Source organism: Canis lupus, chromosome 21 (assembly GCF_003254725.2).
Source record: "Canis lupus dingo isolate Sandy chromosome 21, ASM325472v2, whole genome shotgun sequence".
Lineage (NCBI taxonomy): Eukaryota > Metazoa > Chordata > Mammalia > Carnivora > Canidae > Canis > Canis lupus.
Genome location: NC_064263.1, coordinates 29,762,216 through 29,789,868, shown reverse-complemented (window position 1 = coordinate 29,789,868; position 27,653 = coordinate 29,762,216). Strand labels below are relative to the sequence as shown.

General features: G+C 37.6%; 2 protein-coding genes and 1 pseudogene across 2 annotated transcripts; all 3 read left to right on the top strand.

The window, feature by feature from the left end:
- Positions 1–3,769: 3,769 nt before the first annotated feature.
- On the top strand, positions 3,770–15,909 carry LOC112667927 (olfactory receptor 56A4-like). Its single transcript, XM_025459984.3, has 2 exons — positions 3,770–4,956; positions 15,489–15,909. The coding sequence occupies exon 1, from the start codon at positions 3,946–3,948 to the stop codon at positions 4,951–4,953; it is 1,008 nt and encodes a 335-aa protein (XP_025315769.1). The 5' UTR covers positions 3,770–3,945; the 3' UTR covers positions 4,954–4,956; positions 15,489–15,909.
- Positions 10,870–11,831, top strand: LOC112667926 (olfactory receptor 56A4-like; annotated as a pseudogene).
- An 8,439-nt stretch (positions 15,910–24,348) lies between the features above and the next one.
- LOC112667925 (olfactory receptor 56A4-like) lies at positions 24,349–26,270 on the top strand. The gene is made up of 2 exons (XM_025459983.1): positions 24,349–24,597; positions 25,575–26,270. Exons 1-2 carry the CDS (start codon positions 24,349–24,351, stop codon positions 26,268–26,270), a joined length of 945 nt encoding a protein of 314 aa, XP_025315768.1.
- Positions 26,271–27,653: the final 1,383 nt, after the last annotated feature.

Genomic DNA, 27,653 nt, shown 5'->3' with positions numbered 1-27,653 from the left:
CTATTGTAAGATGCATCTGGGAAGGTCCACAGGAGAGGTGATTATCTAAGTCCTACTGTGCATCAATTCAGAGGGGTGGCTGTACTGGTGGCAGTCCCACTTGTTCCCAAGGTAACAATGCCAAATGTTGCTATATGGAAGGTGAAGATTGTTAACAGTTGAACTTTCTGCAACTACACTTATATAACAGAGTCTAGACTAAGAAGAGCCATGAAGGTAAAATCTTGGACATGAGACACATGTGTCTCTAAACAGAGCCTCTCCAAGGGATTTTTTTGGGTCCAGACCACTGATGCTTACACTACAGGAGAGGAGCTCACAGGGTAAGTGCTCCCTGGCCCCCTGGTTGCCCATGGTCCATGCTTCTCTGAGATCCATGCTCCTTTGATGGCTGGAGGTGTTCCTCTGTGACCTCTACCACAGAATTATAGGGTTGAGGATAGTTTAGTCTGTTCTTCCACAGATGCATCCATACAAATTTTCCCAAAGAAAATTCTCCTCACACAGTTTTCTTAGCCTTCTTTCTCTAGAGTTTATTTAGATTCCCCAAGAGCCTTTGATCTCTCCTGCCCTTACATTATTGACAATGATGAATTAAGCCTTTTACAATATATTCTCTTGGGAAATAGACCAGAGGGCCTCCAGGGCCCAAGTACTTAACAAGGGCACCAGATCTTGTGAGCAATGGGGAGAAGGGACAATAGTGGAGTCAGAGTTCATAAAACCAGCCTCTAGAGCCCTTGGAGATGCCAGTTCATTGCTTTCTCCAGAAGCCAGAAACAGCAGCAGTGTAGCCTTCTGTAACTGGTGAGTTTCAAGCTGGATCCAGCAGGATGATTGTGAGGAAGGTGATAATAGAGTCTAGGAGCCTAATATGTAAAGGAAATGGAACTCTTTCAATAAGGCCTGGTGTACATGCTGATGCTGCCAAGATGCTTAGACCAAGTAAAAGGCTGAGTGGCAGGGACCACCCTAATGCTCTTATTTCATCAGAGATGGGGCTGAGTCATTTTGTGTTCATCTAGAGTTTGCAAACTTCTATAGACTTAAAGACCCCCACCCATATCATGGCTGGGAGACCAAGGCCCTGTGACTGGGTGGATCAGATTCTTCCTTTCTGCGCTAGTCTAAATTCATCTATAAGCCAAGGTGATTGGTCTGTTTTCTTACCTGGGTTTTGGTCTTCTGTCATAATTTTGTTTATTCAAGGCTTGTTTGACCTTACCAGACTGTCAACCATAGCCAGAGACCATGTTTGTTCAATAGCACTTAGAACAAGTTCAGAGCTTTGTAAATGTCAGTTCCAAGCCACTACAAATGAATGGAACTGGATACTAAATATCAGAGCAATGCTACAGATGGCCAATGAGTCCTCATTTCTTAGATTATGCCTCAGTTTCCCTAAGGAGAATACAGAAAGAGAGGAAGAATAGTCCCAGCTGCTGAGGACTTTACTAAAACAAAGCTGAAAATATATTACCACCTGGGAGAAAATACCAGTGTTATAGGAAGTCTGAAAAGGACACTTCTTCCCTGTATCACTTAAAAGGTCCTTGGTAACATTCCAGACTTCAGTCTCTCTGTCCACTTATGTTTTCTTAAACTAAATCCTGTAGGTCTCCCCACACCTCAGATACATCCTTCTTCTCTACCTGCATGGCCTTCCTTCAGATCTTCATCACTTTTCCTTTAGACTCTTCAGGACTCTCTAGAAGCCTCCCTCTGTTCTGTGTGATGCCCTGTGTCCCATCTACAGCACATCACTTCCTGATTTCAAATACTCTGTGCTTTACAGTGTACATGATCATGCCTACTCTCAGGTGGACCTCACATGGCTGCCTCTGAACACCTCAACCATGTCTCAGGATACTTCTGATTCCCCAAAGAACTTAGGATGTACCAGCCCCTAGCACCTCATTACCAATCATACTGAACATCCACATAGATATTTGTTCTCTTACCATTGCCTACAGGGAGAGTCCTCCTTCCCCAAGGAATGTTGCCTCATTTTTGTATCCTTCTCTGATGCTCTCAGCTTATCGTGTCTCTGGGCTTAACAGTATCTCAGGAAATCATAGCCCTTTTTTCTCCCCATAACAATACTTGATGTTAAATATTATTTTTCTATTTCTTAAATGAGAAATATGTGTATCATGGAGTTTATATCAGGGTCCTTTAATGAGTGTAAGATCCAGGTTTCATTTCTGTTTGAAGCTAACTTTTCAACCATACCAGATCGCTTCTTTAATCTGTGCATTATTTCTTTCCTACTGTTTTAAGATCATCTTTATTACTACAACAATACTATCTTATATGTGTTTGTAAGTCAATTTTCCTCTATTAGTTAGGATACCAGTCTTTGTTTAACACATCATATATATTTGTATGCCTAACATTAAGACCAGGTACAGGGAAGGTACTGACTCTTTTCTTGCTTATTCAAGTAGATCAGGTCACTTTGAGGATACAGAACTTGAGTTTTATGAAATGGACAAGTCTTTTCTGAAAAGGGATATGTTTTCTATGCTTTTTATATCTCTAATTCACATTGAGGGTCATTTTCCTAATCACGTATAAAAATATAGGACAAAGCTGATACATAGTTATCCCTACTTTAGTTTGTTTTTAAAGCCCCATAATGAGTAGAAAGTGTGTGTGTGTGTGTGTGTGTGTGTGTGTGTGTGTATTGTTAATCTATATTTGGAAAGTCTCAGTTATTCAGAATGAAAAATCTTAAATCTTATGTTCTCTGGCAGCTAGTCTGATACTTTCTTTTAAGCAATTTATTCTTTTTGAAAATATTTATCAGAAGAACAGGTGAGCAGTATCAGTAGTCCCACCTCTACTGATTATTGCTCCCTGGGCTCCCTATCTTAGTCTGCCCTGACTCCCTGGCTCTTTTCTGCTTCTTTGGCTGGGATAGCCCTTACTGTCACTCTTCTTAGTACTTGGCCACTCTGTTCTTTGTTTAGTAGTGAGGGAAATAAGATGGTACCCCCCAAAAGAAATAACTAAATAAAACAGATGAGTTTATAAAGCATAGATTCCATATGGGTAGAATAATTGGATTTTGTCCACAAGGAACCACACATAATGTTGCTTACCAGATAAATGGATCCTGTATAGGTTTGTATACCTGAAATATACTTATTAGCTAGCTCCTAATCTACCTTTGGTGAACCTCCTGGTGTACCTCTCAGTGTTGACAGTTTCTGTCACAAGAATATGAAATTTATAGGCTTTTCTAAAGAATCTAAACCAAAGAAACACCGTAGAACCTCACAAAGAGAAAGCACAGCAAATAACCCAGTAAGAATGACAAACACTATGCTTTTAAAAGTGAAATCCTGTTTGGGACTAGAAGATATTACTGCTCTTGGGTGGGGTCAAGGGATGCTCTACCTTTAATCCTATATTTTTAGAGAATGAAAATTAGGAATCCTGATGTCACTTCCTATTTATGTCAATGGAGGAGGGGGTTGGGCTTTTTTAGGACCTTCATGTATTCTGCTAAAACGGAACGCTATTCTTTCCAAATTCTGATAGAAGGTAGGGTTAAGCAATTGCGCTTGTTGATGCTAAATTAATGTATAGTGGCTGAAAGCAGGGACTTTATAGTCAGACTCTTTTGTCATAGTTCTGGCTTCACCACTTCTTGGTCTAATTTTGATAAAACTAGTTTGCCCTTCTTTGCCCTTTCCTTTCAATTATCTGGAAAATTAGGATAATAATATTATTTACTGTTAAGTGTTTTTAAAAAGGAAATGTGATAATGAATATAAACTTTCAGCATATTGTGTAGCAAATGGTAACTGCTAGAGTTAAAGGTTAGCAAAGATTGATGTGATGATGATGATGATGATGATGATTTGAAAACTTCATTGTGACAGAATAAAAGCCCCAATGAAAGCCTGAGTTTTACTATATATAGAACACATACTTTCTATGTTGACATACTTTGTCCTGCATTTTAAGGAACTCTGGACTTTTAGCTTGTTCAGGATACTTTACATGGCACCACCCAGCAACTACTCCACTGCTCCAGTCTCTGAATTCCTCCTCATCTGCTTCCCTAACTACCAGAGTTGGCAGCACTGGCTGTCCCTGCCCCTCAGCCTCCTCTTCCTCCTGGCCATGGGGGCCAACGCCACCCTCTTAATCACTATCCGGCTGGAGGCCTCTCTGCATGAGCCCATGTACTACCTGCTCAGCCTCCTCTCCCTGCTGGACATCGTGCTCTGCCTCACTGTCATCCCCAAGGTCCTGGCCATCTTCTGGTTTGATCTGAGGTCCATCAGCTTCTCTGCCTGCTTCCTCCAGATGTTCATCATGAATTGCTTCCTTGCCATGGAGTCCTGCACATTCATGGTCATGGCCTATGACCGCTATGTGGCCATCTGCCACCCACTGAAGTACCCATCCATCATCACTGACCAATTTGTGGTTAGAGCTACCATATTTATTGTGGTCAGGAATGCCTTCTTTTTTCTTCCTGTTCCAGTACTTTCTTCCCGGCTCAGATACTGTGCAGAGAACATCATCAAGAACTGTATATGCACCAACCTGTCTGTGTCCAAACTCTCCTGTGATGACATCACCTTCAATCGGCTCTACCAGTTTGTGGCAGGCTGGACCCTATTGGGCTCTGACCTCATCCTAATTATTCTGTCCTACTCCTTCATCCTGAAAGCTGTGCTAAGGATCAAGGCTGAGGGTGCTACAGCCAAGGCCCTGAGCACGTGTGGTTCCCACTTCATCCTCATTCTCTTCTTCAGCACAGTCTTGCTGGTTCTGGTCATCACTAACCTGGCCAGGAAGAGAATTCCTCCAGATGTCCCCATCCTACTCAACATCCTGCACCACCTCATTCCCCCAGCTCTGAACCCCATTGTTTATGGTGTGAGAACCAAGGAGATCAAGCAAGGAATGCAGAAGCTGCTGAGAAGGTTGTAAGAGGTAAAAGGATCATATCCACCTTTGGAATTATTAGTAAAAGTTGGGAATTATTTTTATGCTGGAAAGGAAATTTTACTATTTAATCCCAGAATGAGTTCTGATTCTTTTTGTCTCAGACAATAATGAAAACATTGTTCTGTGAATCCTTGTTTCCTATTGCTTCAAAGGAAACCTTTCTTTCTTGTATCTGTAGTCACTTGGGAATTTGCCCTGACTGACTCCTTATCTGAGGATCTTGCTAAGTCTTAGCCAAATGGAGCTCGATTGGAGTGGGAGTGTTTGCCCTAAAGAAACAAATTTTATACTTAAAGAGATCTGCCTGTCTCCTGATTTGCAAAGAACATAGATGAATCTCCTGCCTCTTCTTTTAGACATGGCTTTTGTGGAGTGAGGGGTTGATTGGGCTGAAGTAAGGAATTCACCCCAGAATTTTGGTTTTGGGGGTTGAATGCTTCACTCTGAACATACTTGACCATTGTTATGAAGAGTTAATAAACTAAGTATGAAAATTTTTGTTCAGTATCTTGTATGCACACACCTTAATTACATAGACATTAAATGAATAATGATAATACCATTATTATTCCTATATTATTTTAAGCACACTACTTTCCCTGCTGCCCTCTGAGTATGAGGTGGATCATTGTTTCACTCCTCATTTAAGGTATCCACTTCATTTTGTCTTCCTCTAACCCTACAGTCATTTTATTTATTTATTTATTTATTTATTTATTTATTTATTGTAAATTTACTTTTTATTGGTGTTCAATTTGCCAACATATAGAATAACACTCAGTGCTCATCCCATCAAGGTGCCCCCCTCAGTGCCCACCACCCAGTCCCCCCCGCCCCCCACCCCCCTCCCCTTCCACCACCCCTAGTTCATTTCCTAGAGTTAGGAGTTTCTCGTGTTCTGGCTCCCTTTCTGATATTTCCCACTCATTTTTCTCCTTTCCCCTTTATTCCCTTTCACTATTTTTTATATTCCCCAAATGAATGAGACCATATAATGTTTGTCCTTCTCCGATTGACTTATTTCACCAGCAGAATACCCTCTAGTTCCATCCACGTCGAAGCAAATGGTGGGTATTTGTCATTTCTAGTGGCTGAGTAATATTCCATTGTATACATAGACCACATCTTCTTTATCCATTCATCTTTCGATGGACACCGAGGCTCCTTCCACAGTTTGGCTACTGTGGACATTGCTGCTAGAAACATCGGGATGCAGGTGTCCCGGCGTTTCACTGCATCTGTATCTTTGGGGTAAATCCCCAGCAGTGCAATTGCTGGTGCAGCCACTCTGGAAAACTGTGTGGAGGTTCCTCAAAGAGTTAAAAATAGATCTGCCCTACAGTCATTTTATTGTACCTTTCTAGTACCTTTCCTTGAGAAATGTTTATCTATGTCAGGGTTACTTTTGAAACTCCAAAGTGGTGCTCCATAAATCTGTCAGTTGAACTTACTCTATTCATACCTATGCAAGCTGGGTATGCCATGAGGCTATCTACAGGCATACCTTCTGGAACTGCAAAGGATGGCCATGGATGATATGTGGCTATGATACCATCCAGTGCTCACATTTTTGAGGCTCTCTGGCTTCCAATGCACTTGTTCCCCCAAAGTTGCCTCCACATTTCCATCTGGGATAGTCAAAGGAGAAAGACAGGCTCTTATACACCAGGCGTGAAACAGCAGACTGCTTTTACCACACCCAGACAACTGTGTAGTACATTATCTTACTGATTTGTGGCTGCATGATATGCAGATGCTTGATTGGTTTGCAGCTTCTGCCCAGGGCAGGAGAAAGGAATATCACCCTAAGTTTACCTGTAAAATAACCAAAGAAATAAACAGAGCTTATAATTCTATATCACATATTTTTTACAGATCTCATGGAGTCCTCACTTTATTTTTTTTGTAATTTATTTTTTATTTTTTATTGGAGTTCAATTTGCCAACATATACCATAACACCCAGTGCTCATCCTGCCAAGAGCCCCACTCAGTGCCTGTCACCCAGTCACCCCCACCCCCTGCCCACTTCCCTTTCCACCACCCCTTGTTTGTTTCCCAGACTTAGGAGACTTTCATGTTCTATCTCCCTTTCTGATATTTCCCACTCATTTTTCTCCCTTTCCCTTTATTCCCTTTCACTATTTTTTATATTCCCCAAATGAATGAGACCATATAATGTTCGTCCTTCTCCGATTAACTTATTTCAGAGTCCTCACTCTAGTTCAATTTCCCTTTTTAGGGTAGAAAGCTTCTGTAATTTCTCTCAGAACAAACTATGACTTGGCACTTCATCTGAGAAAAGCTGTAAAGCTATGATTCTCTACTTTGGAAGTGTTCTCAGTAGAAAAGAGCGATGGAGTCATTCTTTGGTGTCATCACTTTTGTCTGTACTTATCTTTTCTATCATGATTTCATCTTTATGTATTATATTTCCTAATTTAGACTTTCTGAGTGAGGGCTTCTGGTTCTGGCATGTGGATGCTACATAAACCAGACAGTAGCAGGAGCCTGCCTGGGATCTTCTCTTCTGTTCAGGAAGAGGTGCAGGGTTAGAAGAATAAAGTATAGCAGGATTATCTTTCCTGCACGATCCATTTTTGTACAATGGCCATAAAGAAGTGACCCTAGTTTAAGGGTAATATTGAATTCTCATTTAATGATAATTTTTCCAAAAGTACGCTTAAGACCTGAAATAAATTTCTCTCTGTTCTAAGTGAAATACTTATTTTTCAAACATATATGCTTTTTATTTAGAAGTACCCTTCTTTGAAGAAAAGTTTTCCTTAATTCTCTCCTTGTTCACGGCTATTCCCATATTAGATTTTGTCTTCTGTGTTTTCTCTGCTTTGTTCTCCACCTCCCCTCCTGAGAATATGTGCTTTAGGCTCTAGGTTCAGGTGGCTAAATAGCCTTAGCCTCTGTGAGCTGTGGGAAGGCAAGAGACAGGATAGAGCTTAGGGTCATAAAAATAGCCTCTGGAGCCTCTGAAGGTCTGGGGTAGGTGGTGCAGTAAATAGTCATAAATAGCAGCAGTGGAGTACAGCCTCCTCAAACTGGTCAGTCTGCTTAGGAGGCAAGAAAATTATGAAGATGGGAATGATGAAGCATGTAGGCCTTCAGATATTCAATATTCAATAAGAGCAGGGAGAAAGAATTCTCCTGGTAGGACTATAGCAGGCCTGATGCTACAGATTCAGATTCTACTAATTTCTCCAACTCTGATGCATCACTGCTTTCTTTTCTTTTCTTTTTTTTTTTTAAAGTAAGCTCTGTGCCCAGTGTGGAGCCTACCACTGGGCTTGAACTTACAACCCTGAGATCAATATCTGAGCTGAGATCAAGAGTTGGATGCTTAACCAACTGAGCCATTCCAGGTGCCTCTGTATCACTACTTTTATGTAGAAGCAAAGTTTTTCTAGTATAAGCTATACCCTTCCCATTTAGAAAAGCTGAGATCTGGGTGACTGTTCTTGAGTAAATCTGTATCTTCATTATTGCTTATGGCAGCTAGAGACCAGGAGTTGATATTCTCAGCTGCAATCAGGCACCCTACAGAAAATTGCTGGAGAAGCACCAGATGGGATAGAACCAGCAATCCCAGTTGCCTTAATTACTTCTTCTAGGCCTCTCCCTCTCATCCTGCCTTGTCTCCCAATGCTCTTTCTTGCTTCTCTGGCTAGAATAGGTTTTCTATTATTCATGTTAGCATGCTCCCTGGAAGACTGAGTATAGAGTCGATACCTTATTTTTGGTTCATTGATCCAGGAAAAAGAGCATAATGACCAATTGAAAATGAAGCAGATGGGCTTGTAGGAATAGATTTATTTCTTTAAGGTAACTGGAATCTGGCTGTAGGTAAGTTTATGTGGTTTGACTAACAGGATAAATTGTTTTTGTCTGGATTTATGTCTGAAGCTATAGCTATTACCTAATTCTGATTCTACTCTCTGAACTCTACTTTTTTTTGCCACACTTTCTTAATAAAACCTAATTACAGGCCCCAAATCTTATGTGGAAGAACAGTATTCCTATAGACCACATTTAGAGATATCTGGACATTCTGATGTTCTTTGCTGAATAATGACATCGACTCCAAAATAATTAAATCACATTTCTGGTGTGTGGGAATTATCAGAAAGGGAGACAGAACGTAAAGACTGCTAACTCTGGGAAACGAACTAGGGGTGGTAGAAGGGGAGGAGGGCGGGGGGTGGGAGTGAATGGGTGACGGGCACTGGGTGTTATTCTGTATGTTAGTAAATTGAACACCAATAAAAAAAAAATTATGCTAATGAAAAAAAAAAATAAAGTAGGGGTCAGGGCAAGAGTGATGATCTAACCTGAGTCAAGGAAGTAAGGGTTACTGGAAAGTCCTAGTCTCTGATAGAGGCATCTGTGTTACCTAGGTTGGGAGCTCTGAATGTGTTGATTATCTCTGTCCTTAATGATTCTTATCCTGAAATTTGAAAGATCAATTTACTAAAGAACCTCTAAAGGAAATTTGATGGGGAGTGTTGAAAAGGAAAATAAAAACTGTAAATTTGAGATGACCCAGAGCTAAGTGAATGGAATTTCCATAAATAACCCAAATTATAGATGCCATTTGCAATACAAAAGTGAACTCATGTTAAGCAAAATAGAAAGAGGAATGTTTAGTTTTGCAGAACTCTAGACCTTTGCTGTCCCAATACAGTACACATCCAGTTCACATGTGGCTACTGAACATTTGAAATGTGGCTAGTCATAATTAAGATGTGCTGCATGTATAAAATGTACCTGATTTTGAAGACATAATACAAAAACAAGAACAGAATGTAAAATAGCTCTTTAATACTTTTTCATATTGATATATGTTGAAGTGATAATATTGTGGACTTTTGAAGAAAATAACATATTATTAAAATTAATTTCATGTGTTTCCTTTGAATTTTTTAAGGTGGCTACTAGAAATGTAAAATTATGTATATGTCTTGCGGTATCTTTCTGTTGGAATTGCTGCTATAGATTAAATAGCAAATATGGAAACTGATAATGTATTAGGCAAAATAGAGGAACAAATTTATTTCTTCCATTTTCAAAATATGCCTTCAAATATTTACACTTAAATTACCTTCTTACCTCTCAGAAAAGGCAGGAAAGTTGGCTCTAGGCGAGTCTAACCGTCATTAGGATCACCGCCATCGTTGAGAAAAATTAGCTTGTTTTGGGCATCCTTAGAGTGTGGAAAACAAAGTGTCACTGAACATGTCACTCAATATTCTGAGATAAGCCTTAGTATGGCAGCCATATAAAAGGTTACCTCAGAAGTGTCTTAAATACTCAAAACTGGTTAGGGTGTATCAGTCCAGGAACCCATGTGAACCTGCTCATTCTGGGTTTGTGACTGCCAGAGAATCCACATGGAGTCAGATAAAGACAGCAGTTGTTGCTGTACGTCACTCTTGAGTAGTATTGTTGGACCAAAATTGCTAACTCCTGCAATTTCTTGTTCTTACTCAAACTGCCTGCCCAAGACATTAGAAGACCTTGTTATCTCAAAGTCTATTCTTTTTTAGACTTCTCTAAGATGCTATTTCTTATATAAATGGTAGGAACTCTATTGAAGTCTTTAGGTATTTCATGGTGATGCATCTAGTCTTGATTTCTCCTTTGTCTGTGATGTCCTCTCTTGGAAGAAGAACAGGGCCATGAATTTGTGTAGGACCTATGGTTGATATTCTCTAACAGCAGAGCCTACATAGGTGTTTTGGTACAGAAGGAGTACCAGACACTTATTATAATTTTTGAATGGTTCTTTGAAAAATAAGTTACTTCCCCATAGATATTCACATTGTTTGGATGGATTTTTTTCCTGTCTCCTCCTTCAGGGTTTTCTGAAGTGTTAGTCACTGAAGTAATGATCAGAACACTTTACATGGCACCACCCAGCAACTACTCCACTGCTCTAGTTTCTGAATTCTTCCTCATCTGCTTCCCTAACTACCAGAGTTGGCAGCACTGGCTGTCTCTGCCCCTCAGCCTCCTCTTCCTCCTGGCCATGGGGGCCAACGCCACCCTCTTGATTACTATCCGGCTGGAGGCCTCTCTGCATGAGCCCATGTACTACCTGCTTGGCCTCCTCTCCCTGCTGGACATCGTGCTCTCCCTCACTGTCATCCCCAAGGTCCTGGCCATCTTCTGGTTTGATCTGAGGTCCTATCAGCTTCTCTGCCTGCTTCCTCCAGATGTTCATCATGAACAGTTTCCTCCCCATGGAGTCCTGCACATTCATGATCATGGCCTATGACCGCTATGTGGCCATCTGCCACCCATTACGATACTCATCTATCATTACTGACCAATTTGTAGTTAGGGCTGCCATCTTTGTTGTGGCCCGGAATGGCCTTCTTACTATGCCTATCCCCATACTTTCTTCCCGGCTCAGATACTGTGCAGAGAACATCATCAAGAACTGTATCTGTACTAACTTGTCTGTATCCAAACTTTCCTGTGATGACATCACCTTCAATCAACTCTACCAGTTCGTGGCAGGCTGGACTCTACTGGGCTCTGACCTCATCCTAATTATTCTGTCCTACTCCTTCATCCTGAAAGCTGTGCTAAGGATCAAGGCTGAGGGTGCTATGGCCAAAGCTCTAGGCACTTGTGGTTCTCACTTCATCCTCATCCTCTTCTTTAGCACAGTCCTGTTGGTTCTAGGTCATCACTAACCTGGCCAGGAAGAGAATTCCCCCAGATGTCCCCATCTTGCTCAACATCTTGCACCACCTCATCCCCCCAGCTCTGAACCCCATTGTTTATGGTGTGAGAACCAAGGATATCAAGCAAGGAATCCAGAAGCTACTTAGAAGATTGTAAGAAGTAAAATGAGTAAGAACTCACCTGTGGAATTGAAATTGATAATGGGGAATAGTTTTCATAATACATAGGAAATTTAAATAGTTACTATAGGAATAAGTTTGGAATTTACATTCTCCAAATTTTCATTGATTATGGAGATATTCATATCCTGACTCTTTTTTTTTTCTTTTTAACCTGCACTGACTGGAACCTTAGTTTTTTGCATTCTAGAGTTACCTGAAGTTTCCCTTAAGCTCATCTGTGTGAGGGAGAATTGTCAAATCATAATTACAGGAACTTAATTAGAATGATACTGCTTTTCAAATGAAGAAAAATGGTATTCTAGTCACTTTCAGTGCCTCTCAGTTTCCTCAATTGCTTAATACTTAGATATGTATTAGGTCTTTTGGTTCTATCTGCCACAGTTCAAACTGGTTTTGTGTCATGAATGAGTCTCCTCTGGAAATACAGAAGTTGTCTCTAGGACTTTGATTTTTTTTTTTTTGAAGACTTTGATTCTCATAGTGAGGGAATGACATGTGTCACCCACTGCCTCCTCTAAGCTCTGCCAGATATTGTTAATGTATTTATCTAATGCCACTTCTCTGGAGTATGAATTTCCTGTAGTTCCTTACTTATTTTTAATGAATTAAACAATTTTCACAAGATGACTCATTTTTGTATGTGTGCACTTTGCTTTAAGCAGAGTGTGTGTCCTGTTTTCAGATGTGCTTTACTAACTCGCGTTTTCATCCTCTCCTATCTGACTTTTTCCATCAGATGTCAGGCACTATCTGCATCCCCACTTCTTCCTGCTTATCTTAGATATACAATTAAATTGACTTATTCATTCTACTTTCATCTCTGCTGTGTCAATATCCTGTGCTGTTGCCAACACAGTGTCCTATGGGATCCAGGCACCTGTATTAGTGGGTTATTTGAACAAGGAAGGTGTGTTTAATTCTTTGCAATTCTCTTCCTGATCATGCTCTGAAAATGGTGGGGACTCAGACAATATTTCCTGGAATTATTTTACATTGGCAACATCCTCTTTTGGATACTGAGAGCTTCCTCCTCACATATAAGAGCCATTTGAGAATGTCTTCTAACATAGCTGATCTATGATAAAGCTAGTCATACTTGGAGGATTTATAAACTAATTTATCATTACTATAGTATTGTCTTTCACCAAAGTGATAGCTTTAATCCATTCTCTCTTATCTGTTCACAGCTCCAAAGACTGATCCTAACCAAAATATAAACTTCTCAAACAGTATCCTATTCACACATCTTTCCAGTTGTTCCTAGCTCATTATTTTCAAATTATACCCATTGATTTTCTTCTTAAGGACAATGCTCAAGAATCTTCTTCCACAAAGAAAACCATTACCAGTGTCTTCATTTGATAAACTGCAAGTTTACAATGCTTCCCTTTATTCACCCCAGTGGAAGTAATCTGATAATCTTGAGCAACATGCTTATCTTCTGCTGATACTAGATTATGAATTCCTAAGTCTGTTGAGAGTTTTGTTCATCTTCTTGACTTTATATACTTAGGGCTGCCAACACAATTATTTACATATTTTAGTTATTTTTGTTGAACTAAAGTGAATAATTCATACATGCACATTTTGTTTCCTATTTCCTCTGAAAACTTCTTAGAAGAAGGATCAAGTTGTTAATATAATGTATTCTCCAAAGCACTTTGCAAAAAAAAAGCCTTACATAACTCACAGTTCAATGTGATTTTATATAGCACAGAACATAAGACTGCTTCTTTTGGAGGAGATACAAATGAGTCTTTATTTGAATCCCAGGTATTCCAATCTGGTCACTGACTAGATGTGTAACTTCTGACCCACTGATCTGAGCTCTCATTTTCTCATTTAAGAAGAGTGGTAACTGACCTTTAATTATATAATTATCTGATTACTGGGTGGCCTACTCTATGGAAAGTTTTTCAACCAGAGACTAAAACATGCTAATAACTTGTAAATGGGAACCCATTTTACTATCTCCTATAAACATTGATTTCTCTCATTCAAAGGAAGATGCTCTTCATTATTTTATACATCACGATGTATTTCAGAAATGTCTGTCCTGCCCTGTGTGTCATTCCTGGTCCCCAGTGCAATTTCTTGATTATTGTGCATCACTGTCTTATAAAATCCTTTTCTTACTTGAAGTTCATGGTGTGCCATGGCATCCTGAGTCATTCCTTGTTCTAAGTCATCTTTTAAAACCTTGGTCCTGCTGCCTCATTTCAGATGTTGGTAGTTGCCTAACAGTCTGGAATGGATCCAGACTAAAGCACTTCTCTTCACGATGAATGATTGTAGGCTTCTCAAGTGAGCCATGAGGAACATGTAATCACAGATTCACCACATGTATTTCTATGATTTTTCATGTTACTATTTCATTTTTTTAATTTAGAAATTGTATTTCCACAATTTTTCATGTTACTGATTCATTTAAAAAGATTTATTAAAGTAAATAAAATTTAATTTTTTTAAAATAACATCTTAAAAAATAAAATAAAATAGCATCTTATTTTAATTTTAATTTCATGTTTAAATTTCATTTTTAAAATTTCAAATTTCATTCAAAAATGAAATATGAATTTACAGAAAAAATCAAATTTTCTATAATTTACCTCTTGAAGCACACAATAATATTTGGTAGATTCTCCATATTGGCTGTCATTTCTTTTTTTTTTTTTTTTTAATCTTTGGATATCTAGGATTTCATATCTAAAGTGATTTTAGAGTCATCAAATCTAGAATCCTCTTGGAATTTCCACTAAAGATTATTTGATAACTAAACATTCAAGATTTGCTTAATTTAATATGTTGACAAGAAACTATCTTGTAGCACTTTGGATAGAAAACCTTTTTGTTTGGGATTTTAAAAATCCTCTCACTTGTCTGCAATTTTTTTTCCTTGGGCCCATATGGAAACTTTCTGGTAAGTTAAATTTCTAGAATTAGCTTCAGTCATTTTAGCAGCATTCCATTTAGGAGCTTGTAGGCTTGATACCTCTCAAAGAGGTATATTGCTCACTGTCTTCTAAATAATTTCTCATTTCCCTCTAATGTGCTTTCTCCTTTATAAGTTCTATTAGGTTAGTATTTGTTACTCTCTTTGCTTTTCTTACCAAGTCAAGCAGAATAACAAACTTGTAAAAGGTGTTTAGCAAATGCATATGTGATAGATTAACAAAATGTGGAATGAAGCATATAATAAAATAGAATGTGGGAGGTAAATTTTATATTGAGGAATATGGTCCTAAATGTCTGGTATCTCTTACAGAGAAATACTCCAATGCATGGGATTTTAAGATGCTTTGGGTGAAGTGGTATAAACCTCTAGTTTTCTCTTTCTTTTCGTATTTAAATGCATACATCTTTCCTTCATCTTTGGAAGTGTGTGGATCTGTATAAGTATGTGTGTAGGCTTAGGAGGATTCTAGATTTGATGACTCTAAAATCACTATAAATATGAAATCCTAGGTATCCAAAGATTAAGAAAAAAGAAATGACAGCCAATGTGGAGAATCTACCAAAAACTATGTTTGTGTAGGATGTAATGTATGTTTGTGTAGGATGTAATACTTCAGGGAATGGTGACCATGAGGACAGGAAACTCAAGGCATCTCTATTATCTTTTGATCTACAGGAAAGGCAACATTGCCACTTTAGCAATTTCATGGAGCCCAGCCAAGAACATAAAGCAACAAGAAGTTGAAGAGTCACATGCTGGAAGCAGACTACTAGCTGAATAAGTTATCTACTTAGAGGAAAGTTACACATTACCTTCAAAATATCCATTTAAAGGCTTGGCACAAGATAAGTCAGAGAAAAACAAGCACTGAATGTATCACTTATTTGTGGAATCTAAAAAAAAAAAATCAAACCTGTATAAAACAGAAAGTAGAATGGTAGTTACCAGGGGATGGAGAGTGAGGGAATAAGATTGATAGTGTTTAAGGGTATAAATTTATAATGAATCATAAATAGCCCATAGAGATCTAGTGTACAGTATAATCAATACAAATAATAATAATATTGTACCATAATTATGTAACATGATAAATATTGCTCCAACAGCATAATGCAATATATAAATGTAGCAAAGTAATACTTTCTATATACCTTAAATTTATGCAATGTTATATGTCAAATTTATTCAATTTAAAAAACGTCTTAGCAGAAGTAATACTCTGTGTTAGGGTTTCCATTCCACCCTGAATATAAAAGAATGAGAATGCACCTCTTAGATATTGGTGTTTGATAACCCAAAGATACAGAGATTATTATGCACCAGACATACACTATTCCATCAGACACATCATTCCACTACACACAATTTTGGTGGAATGCCTTTAAGTTAGCCCAAAATATGTAAAGTGTAGCTCAGATCTGCATTTAGAAGTGATGCTGAATGGAGAAACCAAGAAAGGAAAATTATTATCCAATTTTGAGATGTGTCAGGGTTTTTTTTTTTTTCTGCACCAGATGATGAGTGTTCAAAAATGTCTAAGATTTTGTCATTTTTCCTCATGAACTTTGGTATTATCAAGGAAGATGTCAGTTACATTAAGAACTACAGCTCCAAGTTGAAAGGTAAAGTTGGAAAAGAGATAGCTGTAGAGCTTTAAACATTGATTGGAGAAGAGTTTGTCAACTTGAAGGCATAGGGACAGGGAGATACTGGTGCTCAAGTAATGAGAACAGTGGCCATTCTGATGTCTAACACTGAGTAAAATTGTGTCCAGAGCTGGACTAGCTAAGGCAAGAATAAGATTAGGTTAACCTAAAACCAGAGCCCGCATGGAGACATTTGAGGAAAGGGAGAATTTACTTTCCTGAGAGATAATTTGTCATGAGTTAAGACTCCAGTTCTCTCTCCCAAAGCTGTGGTGGAATGGAACAGTGTATAGAAACACCCCTCCATAAGAGGTTAACACTTGGCTTATTATGTTTTTGGAGAAAACATGGCAAAATTAGTAACTCAGGATGATGATGGATGGTCTAGGAATCATCCAAAGAGAACTGAAGTACCAATTTGAGATTTTCTAGGCTCTTCAACATTTCACTTGTTAACCTACAAAATAAAACAGCCAGTTATTTTACCAGCAAAGTGAGTTTATAGCACAGAATTGTAATACATGACATACAAGCTACCCCCAAACCATAGGCAAGCCCAACAAGCAAAGAAGAGGAACATTATTTTACAGAGAAGAAGGAAGAAGTTGGAAGGGGTTGAAAAGTCGATTGGAGAAAAGCAAGAATTCGGGGTTATGACAATTTCTCATTGACTGAGTTGCAGGAGTAGCCAGTTTCTTATCGGAGATTCAATGTACATCTTTCCCTGTTGGGTTCTGTAATCGGCAAGTCTTCCCGTAATCAGTGCTGAATCGTATGGCGCCCCCTTCTGGTCTCTGGTCTCTATTTCTGTGATGTTTCCCTTTATTAATTTTCACATACCAAGCTGTCCTTTTATGGACAACTGGCCACATCTCTCCCTGCCTCAGAAAGCTTAATACTATATTCTGCAGCTCCTACCCTGAAAGGGCCAAGCATTTGCGATATCAGCTCCCAAATGAACAAAATGAGAGATTGAATACAGTTGAAATGAGTTTGGATTCTGCCTCAATACCACTTAGTTTTATCCTGTTGCTCTAGGATTTAGTCTTCCATCAGAGAATTTTCAGAAGGGCACAGGGATGAGGCAAAGGATAAAATTATACTGGTGTAGCTGAACTACTATATTTGTAGAAACACGCAGAATTTGATTTTAAGAGTTATTTTTTTTTAGCCAAAACTCATGGGAGCCACAGAAGGATGTTTAAAGGGGGAAATGGCATGATCTAAATTACATTTTATTCAGATTGTTCTGAAAGAAGCATTGCAGAGGTATTTGAGGAGTTACACTAGTAACTACACTACACTAATTTTAACATTCAGAAGGGATGAATATAAGTCCATCTGGACTTATATTGATATATAGTGGATATCCTATTGATTCATCTAACATTTGTTAAAATGACCGTTTTTCCCAGGGCCCTGAAATTGTTAGTTTGCTTTTCTTATCAGTCAATCAGGCAGGTGGCTATCTATCTATCTATCTATCTATCTATCTATCTATCTATCTATCTATCATCTATGTATCTATCATCTATCATCTATCATGTATCATCTGTCTATCTATCATCTATCTATCTATCTATCTATCATCTATCTATCATCATCATCTATCTATCTATCATCTATCTATCATCTACCTATTTCTGGGCTGTTTAATTAGTTTGTTTGTCTATCTTTGTGCCAATATCACACTGTCTTACTTCTGATAGCTCTGTAATATGTTTTGAAATCTGGCAGCCAATATAAGCCATCCAGGTCATTTTTAAGATTGCTTTATTCAATTCCCACATGAGCTTTACAGGTTTTACATGTTTTACATTGACTTCTCTCTCTCTCTCTCTTTTAAAGATTTATTTAAAGATTTTATTTATTTATTCATGAGACACACACACACACACACACACACACACAGGCAGAGACACAGAGGGAGAAGCAGGCTTCATGCGGGGAAGTCCAATATGGGACTCAATCCCGAGGACTCCAGGATTACACCCTGAGCCTAAGGCAGACGCTCAACTACTGAGCCACCCAGGAATCCCTACAAATGACTTCTTAAAAAAAAAAAGAGGGAGAAACTGCTGGGAATTTGACTGGGATTGCTTTAACTTTGGGGTAGGGTTGACATCCTTACAGTATTAAATTTTCCAAGTCAATAACTACATTTGTATATTTTATTTAGGTTCCAATTTTGTATCTTTCAGTGTAAAGAGTATATAATCTTTGTTAGACTTATTCTTAGATACTATTTTTTGTCTGATACTGTTGTGAATGTGTCCTTTTTGTTTTGTTTTCTGTTTGTTGTCATAGCTAATTTGTGTATTGGCAATGTTTTGGGTCATAACGCTAAATTCATGTATTAATTCTAGTATTTTACTTTTGGGTTTTCTAAATCCTCATATGTTTGCAAAATGACAGTTTTACTTTTTTCTTTGGAATCCTCCTGCTTGCTATTTTTTTCCAGATTTACTGTACTGAAATGAGCCTCCAGTGTTGTGTTGAAGAGAAATGGTGATAGTAGAAATTTTTGCCTTTTATTTTGTCTTTTATTAAAGGAACAGTCTTTATTATTTAACCATTGATTACCATGACTGCTGTAGGTCTTTTGGAAATATGCTTTATCAGATGAAGGAATTCCCTCCTATTTTAACTTGCTAAGATTTTAAAAGGGGTGTTTACTTCGGTCAAATGCTTTTTCTGTTTCCTTTGAGATGATCACATGGATTCATTGTTATTCTGTAAATGTAGCAAGTCACATTAGTTTTCAAATATTATAGTCCACTTGTTTGTGATCACTTACCATTTTTATATATTCATTGCATTTGATGTGCTGATGATTTTAAAATAATTCTTCTAAAAAAGATTTATTTTAGAAAGAGAAAGAGAGTGTGTGAGCAGGGGAAGGGGCCGAGGGAGAGGGAGCCTGAGATCATGACCTGAGCCAAAATCAAGAGTTGGCTGCTTAAGGAACTGAGCCACTCACATACTCTGTTAAGAACTTTTATATCCATGTTCATGACAGAAATTGTTTTATTTTCTTTTCTGGTAATGGAAATTATTCCCTCCTTCTTTTATTTTTAATCTGTGTATTGTCTGTATAATTGAAGTGGGGTTTTCATAGATATCATATAATTGGTCAGGACTTTTTATTCAAACTCACAATTTTGGCCTTTTAATTGGGTTGTTACTTATTTGCACTTAGTTTTATCATTGATATGGTTGGATTTAAATCTACCATCTTGCTATTTGTTTTCTATACAATTTATCTGTTCTTTGTTCAATGTTTTCTTGTTCTAATGCTTTATATTGGATTATTTCTTACTGTTTCTTCTCTTCTTTTGATTATTAATTATAGCTTTTTGTTTTTTTATTTTAGTTGTTGCTTTAAGTTTTAAGTATACATCAAGTTATCACAGAGTGCCTTAAAGTGATATACCATTTCATATATTCTATAACAATCTTGTAAGAGCTTGCTTATTTATTTACCTGTGTAATTATCATTTCTGGAACTATTTATTTCTTTGTGTGGAACCAGATTTTCATCTACTGTCATTTTCTTTCTGCTGAAAAAGAATTCCTCTAATATTTTTTGTAGTTCAGGGTTCCTGGTAATGAATAATTTCAGCTTTTGTAGGTCTGAAAACATGTTTTTTTCTCTTTAGATTTGAAAGGTATTTTCACTAAATATAGAATTCTAAGTTGACAAAATTTTTTTGGTACTTTAAACACATTGCTGTATCCTCACTTGAATAACTTTTGACAAAAAAAATCTGCTGTTATACTTAGCATTTTTCCTTTGTGTGTAATTTGTCTGTTTTCCTATATCTGCTTTTAAGATTTTCTTTTTATCATTGATTTTGAGCCGTTTGATCATGATGTGCCTTCGTGTAGTTTTCTTCAGGTTTCTTGTGTTTGGGAGATCTTTCTGATTTTACCTTAATTATTGCTTTCCTTTTACTTTTTTGATTAGTCCTTTTTTCAGATGTCATTTATTCATTACTTTTTATTCTTTCTTCTTTTCATTCATATGTAATATATTTTATTACATGTAATACATTAATATGTTAAATGTAATATATAATATACATATATGTATATATATTTGACTATAAATTTCTTTTTATGTACTCTTACTATTCTATAGGGTTGCTTATGTTTTATATTATATCAGTTCAAAATATTTGCTGGGGCAGCCTGGGTGGCTCAGTGGTTTAGCACTGCCTTCAGCCCAGGGCGTGATCCTGGAGACCTGGGATTGAGTCCCATGTCAGGCTCCCTGCATGCAGCCTGCTTCTCCCTCTGCCTGTGTCTCTCTCTCTCTTTCTCTCTCTCTCTCTCACTGTCTCTGTGTCTCTCATGAATAAATAAAATCTTAAAAAAAAACCCAAAATATTTGCCAATTTACATTTTGATTTTTTCTGTTACTTATAGTTATTTAGATATACATTATTATATATGTGTGATGTGCATATTTTCAGATACATTATTATTATTCTTCATGGTTTAATTCCACTGTGGTCAGAGCACATATTCTGAATAATTTCAATATTTTGAAATTTGTTAAGACTTTTTTATGTTTCAGCATTTGGTTGGTTTTGATCATGTTTTATATACACTTAAAAAGAATATTCATACTATTGTTATTGGGTATAATGTTCTGTACATGTCATTTGAGCAAGATTTGTTAATTGCATCATTCTAATGTTTCATATCAGTGTGGGTCTTATTTTTATCAGATGTTCTGTCATATTTTAGGAAAGGCATGTTGAAATCTAACTTTGTGGATTTATTTCTTGTTTTGTGTTGATTTTTTTGCATTTTTTAATAGAAGTTACAATATTGGTATATTTTCTAATTCATCATTTTAATAACTTCATCATTATAAAATGTCCTTCATTACTTCTGGTAATGCTTCTAGCTTTAATTAGAATAGCTACTGACAATCTCCTGGTTAGTATTTTCATGATATATTTTTCCATTGTTTTGTTTTCAATCAGAGTGTTTATACTTAAAATGTGTCTTTTTGATAAGCAACATGAATATATTTAATCTGATAGTCTTAGTCTTTTACTTGGAATACTCGGTCTATTTACATAAATGCAACTGCATATTGCTTTATAGCTACCATCTTATTATTTGTATATTACTTCACACATTTTAATTTCCTTCTTTAACTTTTTTGTCTTATTTTGGATTAATGAAATTTTTATGCAGTCTTTTTTAGTGTTATTTCAGTGATAATCCCAGAATAAAAACTGATATTCTTGACTTACTACAGTCTATTTAAATATACTGTTTGGAGTGTTCAGGATTCCTTATAGTTGTTTTCCTATAAGTGACATATTTTTCCCTTTGTGAAGATATTTCTAAAAATTAATATAAATTAATGATGAAATAAATCATCATAAAGTACTCATTTTAAAACTATTTTTCTAGAATGCAGCTAATTTGTAAGATGAAGTCATTCCATAAGCCTGTTAATGTTTGTCTTTCTATAGAGTCTTTCAGTTGCATCTTACAAGTCCCTGAGTGATATTCCTTTCTGTTAGAAGTGATACATCTCAGTTTAGGTAACTCTTGGACACCTCAAAAGAAACTATGAGCTAATGACTACTCTATCACTTCCTTTGAGTATAAATGCAAAAATCTCTCTTTTTATATTAGGAAAGTGTGTGTGAATCTGCAGGGAGGCAGGAACCCATGGGAGCAGGATGCCCCAAGCAACTCTTCATGTTTCCAGCCACAGGAGAGTGGTGGCTGTTATAGGGACAACATCTTCATAAAGCTGTCCAGGGCCAAAGTCACAACACTCTTTCCTGTTCCACCAAAGCCATAAGGAGAGGGCTAGTGAGAGTTGGAGAAGCCACACATTACCTGACAGCAGCTGGATGGTCAAATTGCCATCTGGAGCAGACTTTCTCTGTAAGTATTTTTGAGAACAGTACATTAGAAAGCCAAGCATAAGTGATACTTTGAGTTTGGTCTTCAATTTAGTTCACTGTTTATTTAGAAGAATGGTATCATATCCTCCGATGTTAGTATGTGAAGACCCTGCCACACAAAAAAGTGATACATACCTTGCTCTTGACCTTAATGAGCTTTGGTCCTCCTAGGATAAGTGGCTAAGAACTATAGATCCAGGCAGAGAGATAAAACCATGAAAAGGGAACCTATAGAATTCCTCTGTAGGAGGAAGATAACTGTCAAATTAGGAGACCAGAGATTGGCCAGAATTGTGCTCATATAATATAAATAAAGATAATGGGAGAAGCAGCCAATGTGATGTTGAGGCTGAACAGAGCTGAGGCTATGGCTAGCTGAACTGAGGTAGCAGTCTTGGATTAGGGTTCATCTAAGTTAGTGGTTAAGTCAGCTATGACAAGTGAGTGTAGCTTTGTCATTCTCAAAATATTGTTCCTGAAAAAGAAGTATTGGCATTGCCTGGAAACTTGTTAGAAAGGGAAATTCTTGGCTCCTTATCCCCCCAAACTATAAGATTAGTAACTCTGGAGGTTGGTATCAGCAATCTGCATTTCAACTGGCTCTCTAGGTGATCTCATACACACCTACATTTGAGATCCACTGGTCCAGATAAAGAAAAATCCTGATGAGAAGCCCACATTATATATTCAAGAAAAACAAATAAACAGCTCTAATCCTTGATTGGGAGATTTGTGTATATGTGTGTATGAATGCTTGGGGGCATCCTAACAACATGCCCCCAAATCCATCTGTGAGAGATGGCTTTTCCCCAGAGGAGGGAGAATACAGCAGAGGAGCATGCCTCAGAGGAGAATACAGCAGAACGTGGCAACTTCTTCCCATCAGGGCCTGAGATGATTAAGAAGATACTTGAAGAGAACTGAAGCTCCAGTGTGTGCATCCTGTCCTGGGGCATATTTCAATATTCCTTTAGTTATTCTTATTCTAGAAGCTTCATTTCCTTATTTTTTCTCAACCCAGGAAATAGAGTGGTTTTTATTTCATTATTTTAAGTTATTTTCCAAACCTAGATGCAAGTAACATGCAGGACAGGTATCTTTTGTCTTTATTATTTTCATCCCTAGGTTTTATCACTAATTTTTTTCCCCATTCTGCTTTGTTCAACTTTATACTGAGTGTTAAACAAGACTGCTGGTGGTTCACAGTACAGCAAGATATGGAGATGCAAAATTAAAAAAGTCAAGGGTATTTTAACGCATTCAATAATCTGTTAATCTCATATATCTGATTTGTACTTATTGAGTGCCTATGATGTCAGCAGGTGCATGAAGTGCTTTCCTCTGTGCTATAATAAAAAAGATGAAATTCCATTGCTGACAGATGGAGCACTGACTTTTTTGGAATACAAGTAGGAAATGTCATTTGTATAGGAGAGTTTTATTAATGTTTTAACAGCAGCCTGCTCAGGATATTTAAGGATCATAAAGAAACAATGGAAAGAAGAGGCATGTAACTATGGATACAGGAAAAATAACAAGAAAAAATATTCCTAAGAACTGTAACTTCTTGTCCAGATAGAATGGGAGAGGCAGAAGTTAGTTATCTGAAGGCAAGAGAGTTGATTCTAGGAGTAGGATATCACATATAAAAACAAGAAGTGAGACAAAGTGCAAAGAATGTTCTATTGGTGGCTGAGTCTATGTGTAGAGTTGGAATATATTTGTGAATGGAATTATTCTTTATTCATAGTTATGAATGCTAAGGGCATTGTTTTAACAAAGAATAACTTGTATAATTTAAGTTGTAGACAGATTTTATGTCATTTGAACTGTGGAGAACCTTGATGGCCTAGAACAGAGGCAGTACATCAGTTAGAAGTTACTAAGGAAACAGTCAAACTGTGAATTCATGTCTTTTCTTTCAGCCAGTTTCAGGCCCACCTGCCAGTCATGGTATTATTTCTCAACAACACAGGCACCCAAGTGACTGAATTCCTGATGATCTGCTTCCCAGGATTGCAGGACACACAGCATTGGCTCTCTGTAGTCCTGGCTCCCCTTCTGGTTTTGGCCCTTGGGGCTAACTTTGTGTTGTTACTCACCATCCAGCAGGAGACATCTCTGCATGAACCCATGTACTACCTGCTTGCCATCCTTTCCATGCTGGACATCATCCTTTGCCTCACTGTCATTCCTAAGGTTAGACCCCCCTCTAGATTCACTTCCAGGTACTCAGTCATCTATCTCTGAATAGTATTGTTTTGTTGCTATAAATCCTCCTACCTCTGAAGGCAAATTCTTAATGAGTTGCCCACACTATCACACTGGGTTCATCACAGCTCCCACATATGTCCCTTTCATTCTCAGTGTCCACTTCTTTAAAAGTTTCATTCTTGGGATCCCTGGGTGGCACAGTGGTTTGGCGCCTGCCTTTGGCCCAGGGCGCGATCCTGGAGACCCGGGATCAAATCCCATGTCGGGCTCCCGGTGCATGGAGCCTGCTTCTCCCTCTGCCTGTGTCTCTGCCTCTCTCTCTCTCTCTGTGTGACTATCATAAATAAATTAAAAAAAAATTAAAAGTTTCATTCTTCCAAACTGACAGGCCCTCTTTCAATGTCTCAGTCAATGAAATGCCAAGTTTGGACTTTGTTTTTACTTCTAGGGAGAGATTCTTCTTGACTCAGAATGATCCCACCTTTACATCCAAGAAGACTAGAATTTACTTACTAAAATGTAACTGGATGTATATTTACATCATATGCTGAGATAGGAATCATATTTGGAAGAGGTTTCTTTTGTGTATAAAGAGATTGGAGGGTATCCAAATATAAGTATTATACTTACTGAGTTCTGATATTCTTGTGATACATTCAGGTGGGCAGATGTGTTCAGCTGGAATTTGGGTAAGAAATCTGCGGTTGATCAAGAGAAGACAGGCTAGAAATAAGCGTTTTTAAGCAAAAGACATTATCTATAGATAGAGAGAAAAGTGTATAAATCTGGCTTTAATTGGGATACACATAGAAGGTACTTGAAATTAGGATACTGTGCCAGCTGGGATTATGGGGCTATGGTTTGGGGATATAGATGGTTGAAAAAAACATTGGGAGTTTCCCCAAAGTTAGGTACTCTAGAGTGGAAATGGATGCAGTTTTTGAGAATAATGATTCTGGCAGGTCCTGCTCATCTTCTGGTTCAACATGAAGACTATCAGCTTTGCAGGCTGCTTTCTGCAGATGTTCATCATGAATACATTCCTTCCCATGGAGTCCTCCACCTTCCTGGTCATGGCCTATGACCGCTATGTGGCCATTTGTTATCCTCTCCGCTACCCATCCATCATCACTGAAAAATTTGTCACTTATGCAGCTGTCTTCATTGTCTTCCGCAATTTGCTGGCCACACTACCCACACCAGTTCTGGCTGCCAGGCTCAACTACTGTGCCAGCAATGTGGTGGAAAACTGTATCTGTGCCAACATTTCTGTAGCAAAGCTCTCCTGTGGGAATATCCACCTAAACAAGCTCTACCAGTTTGTGAGTGTTTGGTGTCTACTGGGTTCTGACCTGGTGCTCATCTTGCTATCCTACTGCTTCATCTTGAGGGCTGTTATGCGTCTGCAGTCAGGAGGTGCAGCCACCAAAGCCCTGAGTACTTGTGGTTCCCATCTCATTCTTATACTTTTCTTCTATACATTGCTACTAGTCTTCATCTTTACAAACAAGGCAAGAAAGAAGGTGCCCTTAGAGGTACCCATTCTTCTTAATGTCTTACACCACCTCATTCCACCAGCTCTGAATCCCATTGTTTATGGAGTACGAACCCAGGAAATCAAACAAGGGATTATCAAGCTACTCAAGTACCAGTTCTGAGAGATATGAGTCAAAGACCAGGGATTATGGAAGTTTGTTTTAGTGTTGGTTTCATTTGAATGCCACAAGGAACATATTTGACATCCATGATGCTATCCTCATCTTGAACTTAAACCTTCTCTAGCCACTATCACAATATTTACCCTTACTAACTCCTTCTCAAATCTTCATTAAACACACATTTGGTAATCCATTGCTTTTTAATTTTAACCCCTTGCCATCATGATCCTTCAATTACTCATTAAATGATTACTTAATACCTTCCACATCCTTCTCAGTCTTTAAATTCTGAGTGCCTATCACATTTAATTCATAGGGCAAAGATGAAACAGTTTATATAGAACATGGGAAATATGGGTATGGTTAGGGGAACCAATGAAAGGAGTAATGGCTTGGATTAAGATGTTGAGTAAAAATTAAAGTTATGGGTCACAATATTTGCTGAGAGTCCACATGTAGTGTATAAAAGATGGAGAGGAGTAAAGGATGACTCCAAGGCTTTTTTTTTTTTTTTTTTTTTTTTTTTTTTATTTTTTTTATTTTTTTTTTTTTTGACTCCAAGGCTTTTTAAAAGAAGTTAAAAAATTTTTAACTTAAATTCAATTTAGGTAACATATGGTGTATTATTAGTTTTAGGGGTAGTACTTAGTGATTCATCAGTTGCATATAACACCCAGTGCTCATTACATCAAATGCCCTCTTTAATGCACATCACTCAGTTACCCTATTCCCCTACCCATCGCCCTCTAGCAACCCTCAGTTTGTTTCCTACAGTTAAGAGTTTCTTATGGTTTTCCTCCCTCTCTGTTCTTACTTTATTTTTCCTTCACCTCCCCTATGTTCATCAGTTTTGTTTCTTGAATTCCACATATGAGTGAAATCATATAGTATTTGTCTTTCTCTGTCTAATTACTTCATTTAGCATAATGCCCTCTGCTCCCATCCACATCACGGCAAATGGCAAGATTTCATTCTTTTTGATGGCTGAGTAATAGTCCATTGTATATCTATACCACATCTTCTTTATCCATTTATATGTCAGTGGACATCTGGGCTCTTTCCATATTTTTTGAAGTTTTAATTTAAATCCCAGTTAGTTAACATCAGTGGCATATTAGTTTCAGGTGTACAATATACTGGTTCAACACTTCCACTCAACACCTAGGGATCATCACAAGTATACTCCTTAATTTCCATCACCTATTTAACCCATACTCCCACCCATCTCCATTCTGATAACTTCAGTTTATTCTCCATAGTTAAGAGTCTATTTCTCCAACTTTTTGTAAGAGTAGTTGGAAAGTCAGAGTTGCCATTAATCAAGGAACCTGTTTAATGTGTGGTATCAGAAGTTTGGCTTTGGACACTTAACTCTATTTTGAT

Bases quoted from the DNA above. Each gene is read 5' to 3' on its own strand.
- LOC112667927 (XM_025459984.3), top strand. From the start codon at position 3,946: ATGTTGACATACTTTGTCCTGCATTTTAAGGAACTCTGGACTTTTAGC.
- LOC112667925 (XM_025459983.1), top strand. From the start codon at position 24,349: ATGGTATTATTTCTCAACAACACAGGCACCCAAGTGACTGAATTCCTG. The intron at 24,598-25,574 runs GTTAGACCCCCC...TGATTCTGGCAG, and splicing joins GCCTCACTGTCATTCCTAAG to GTCCTGCTCATCTTCTGGTT.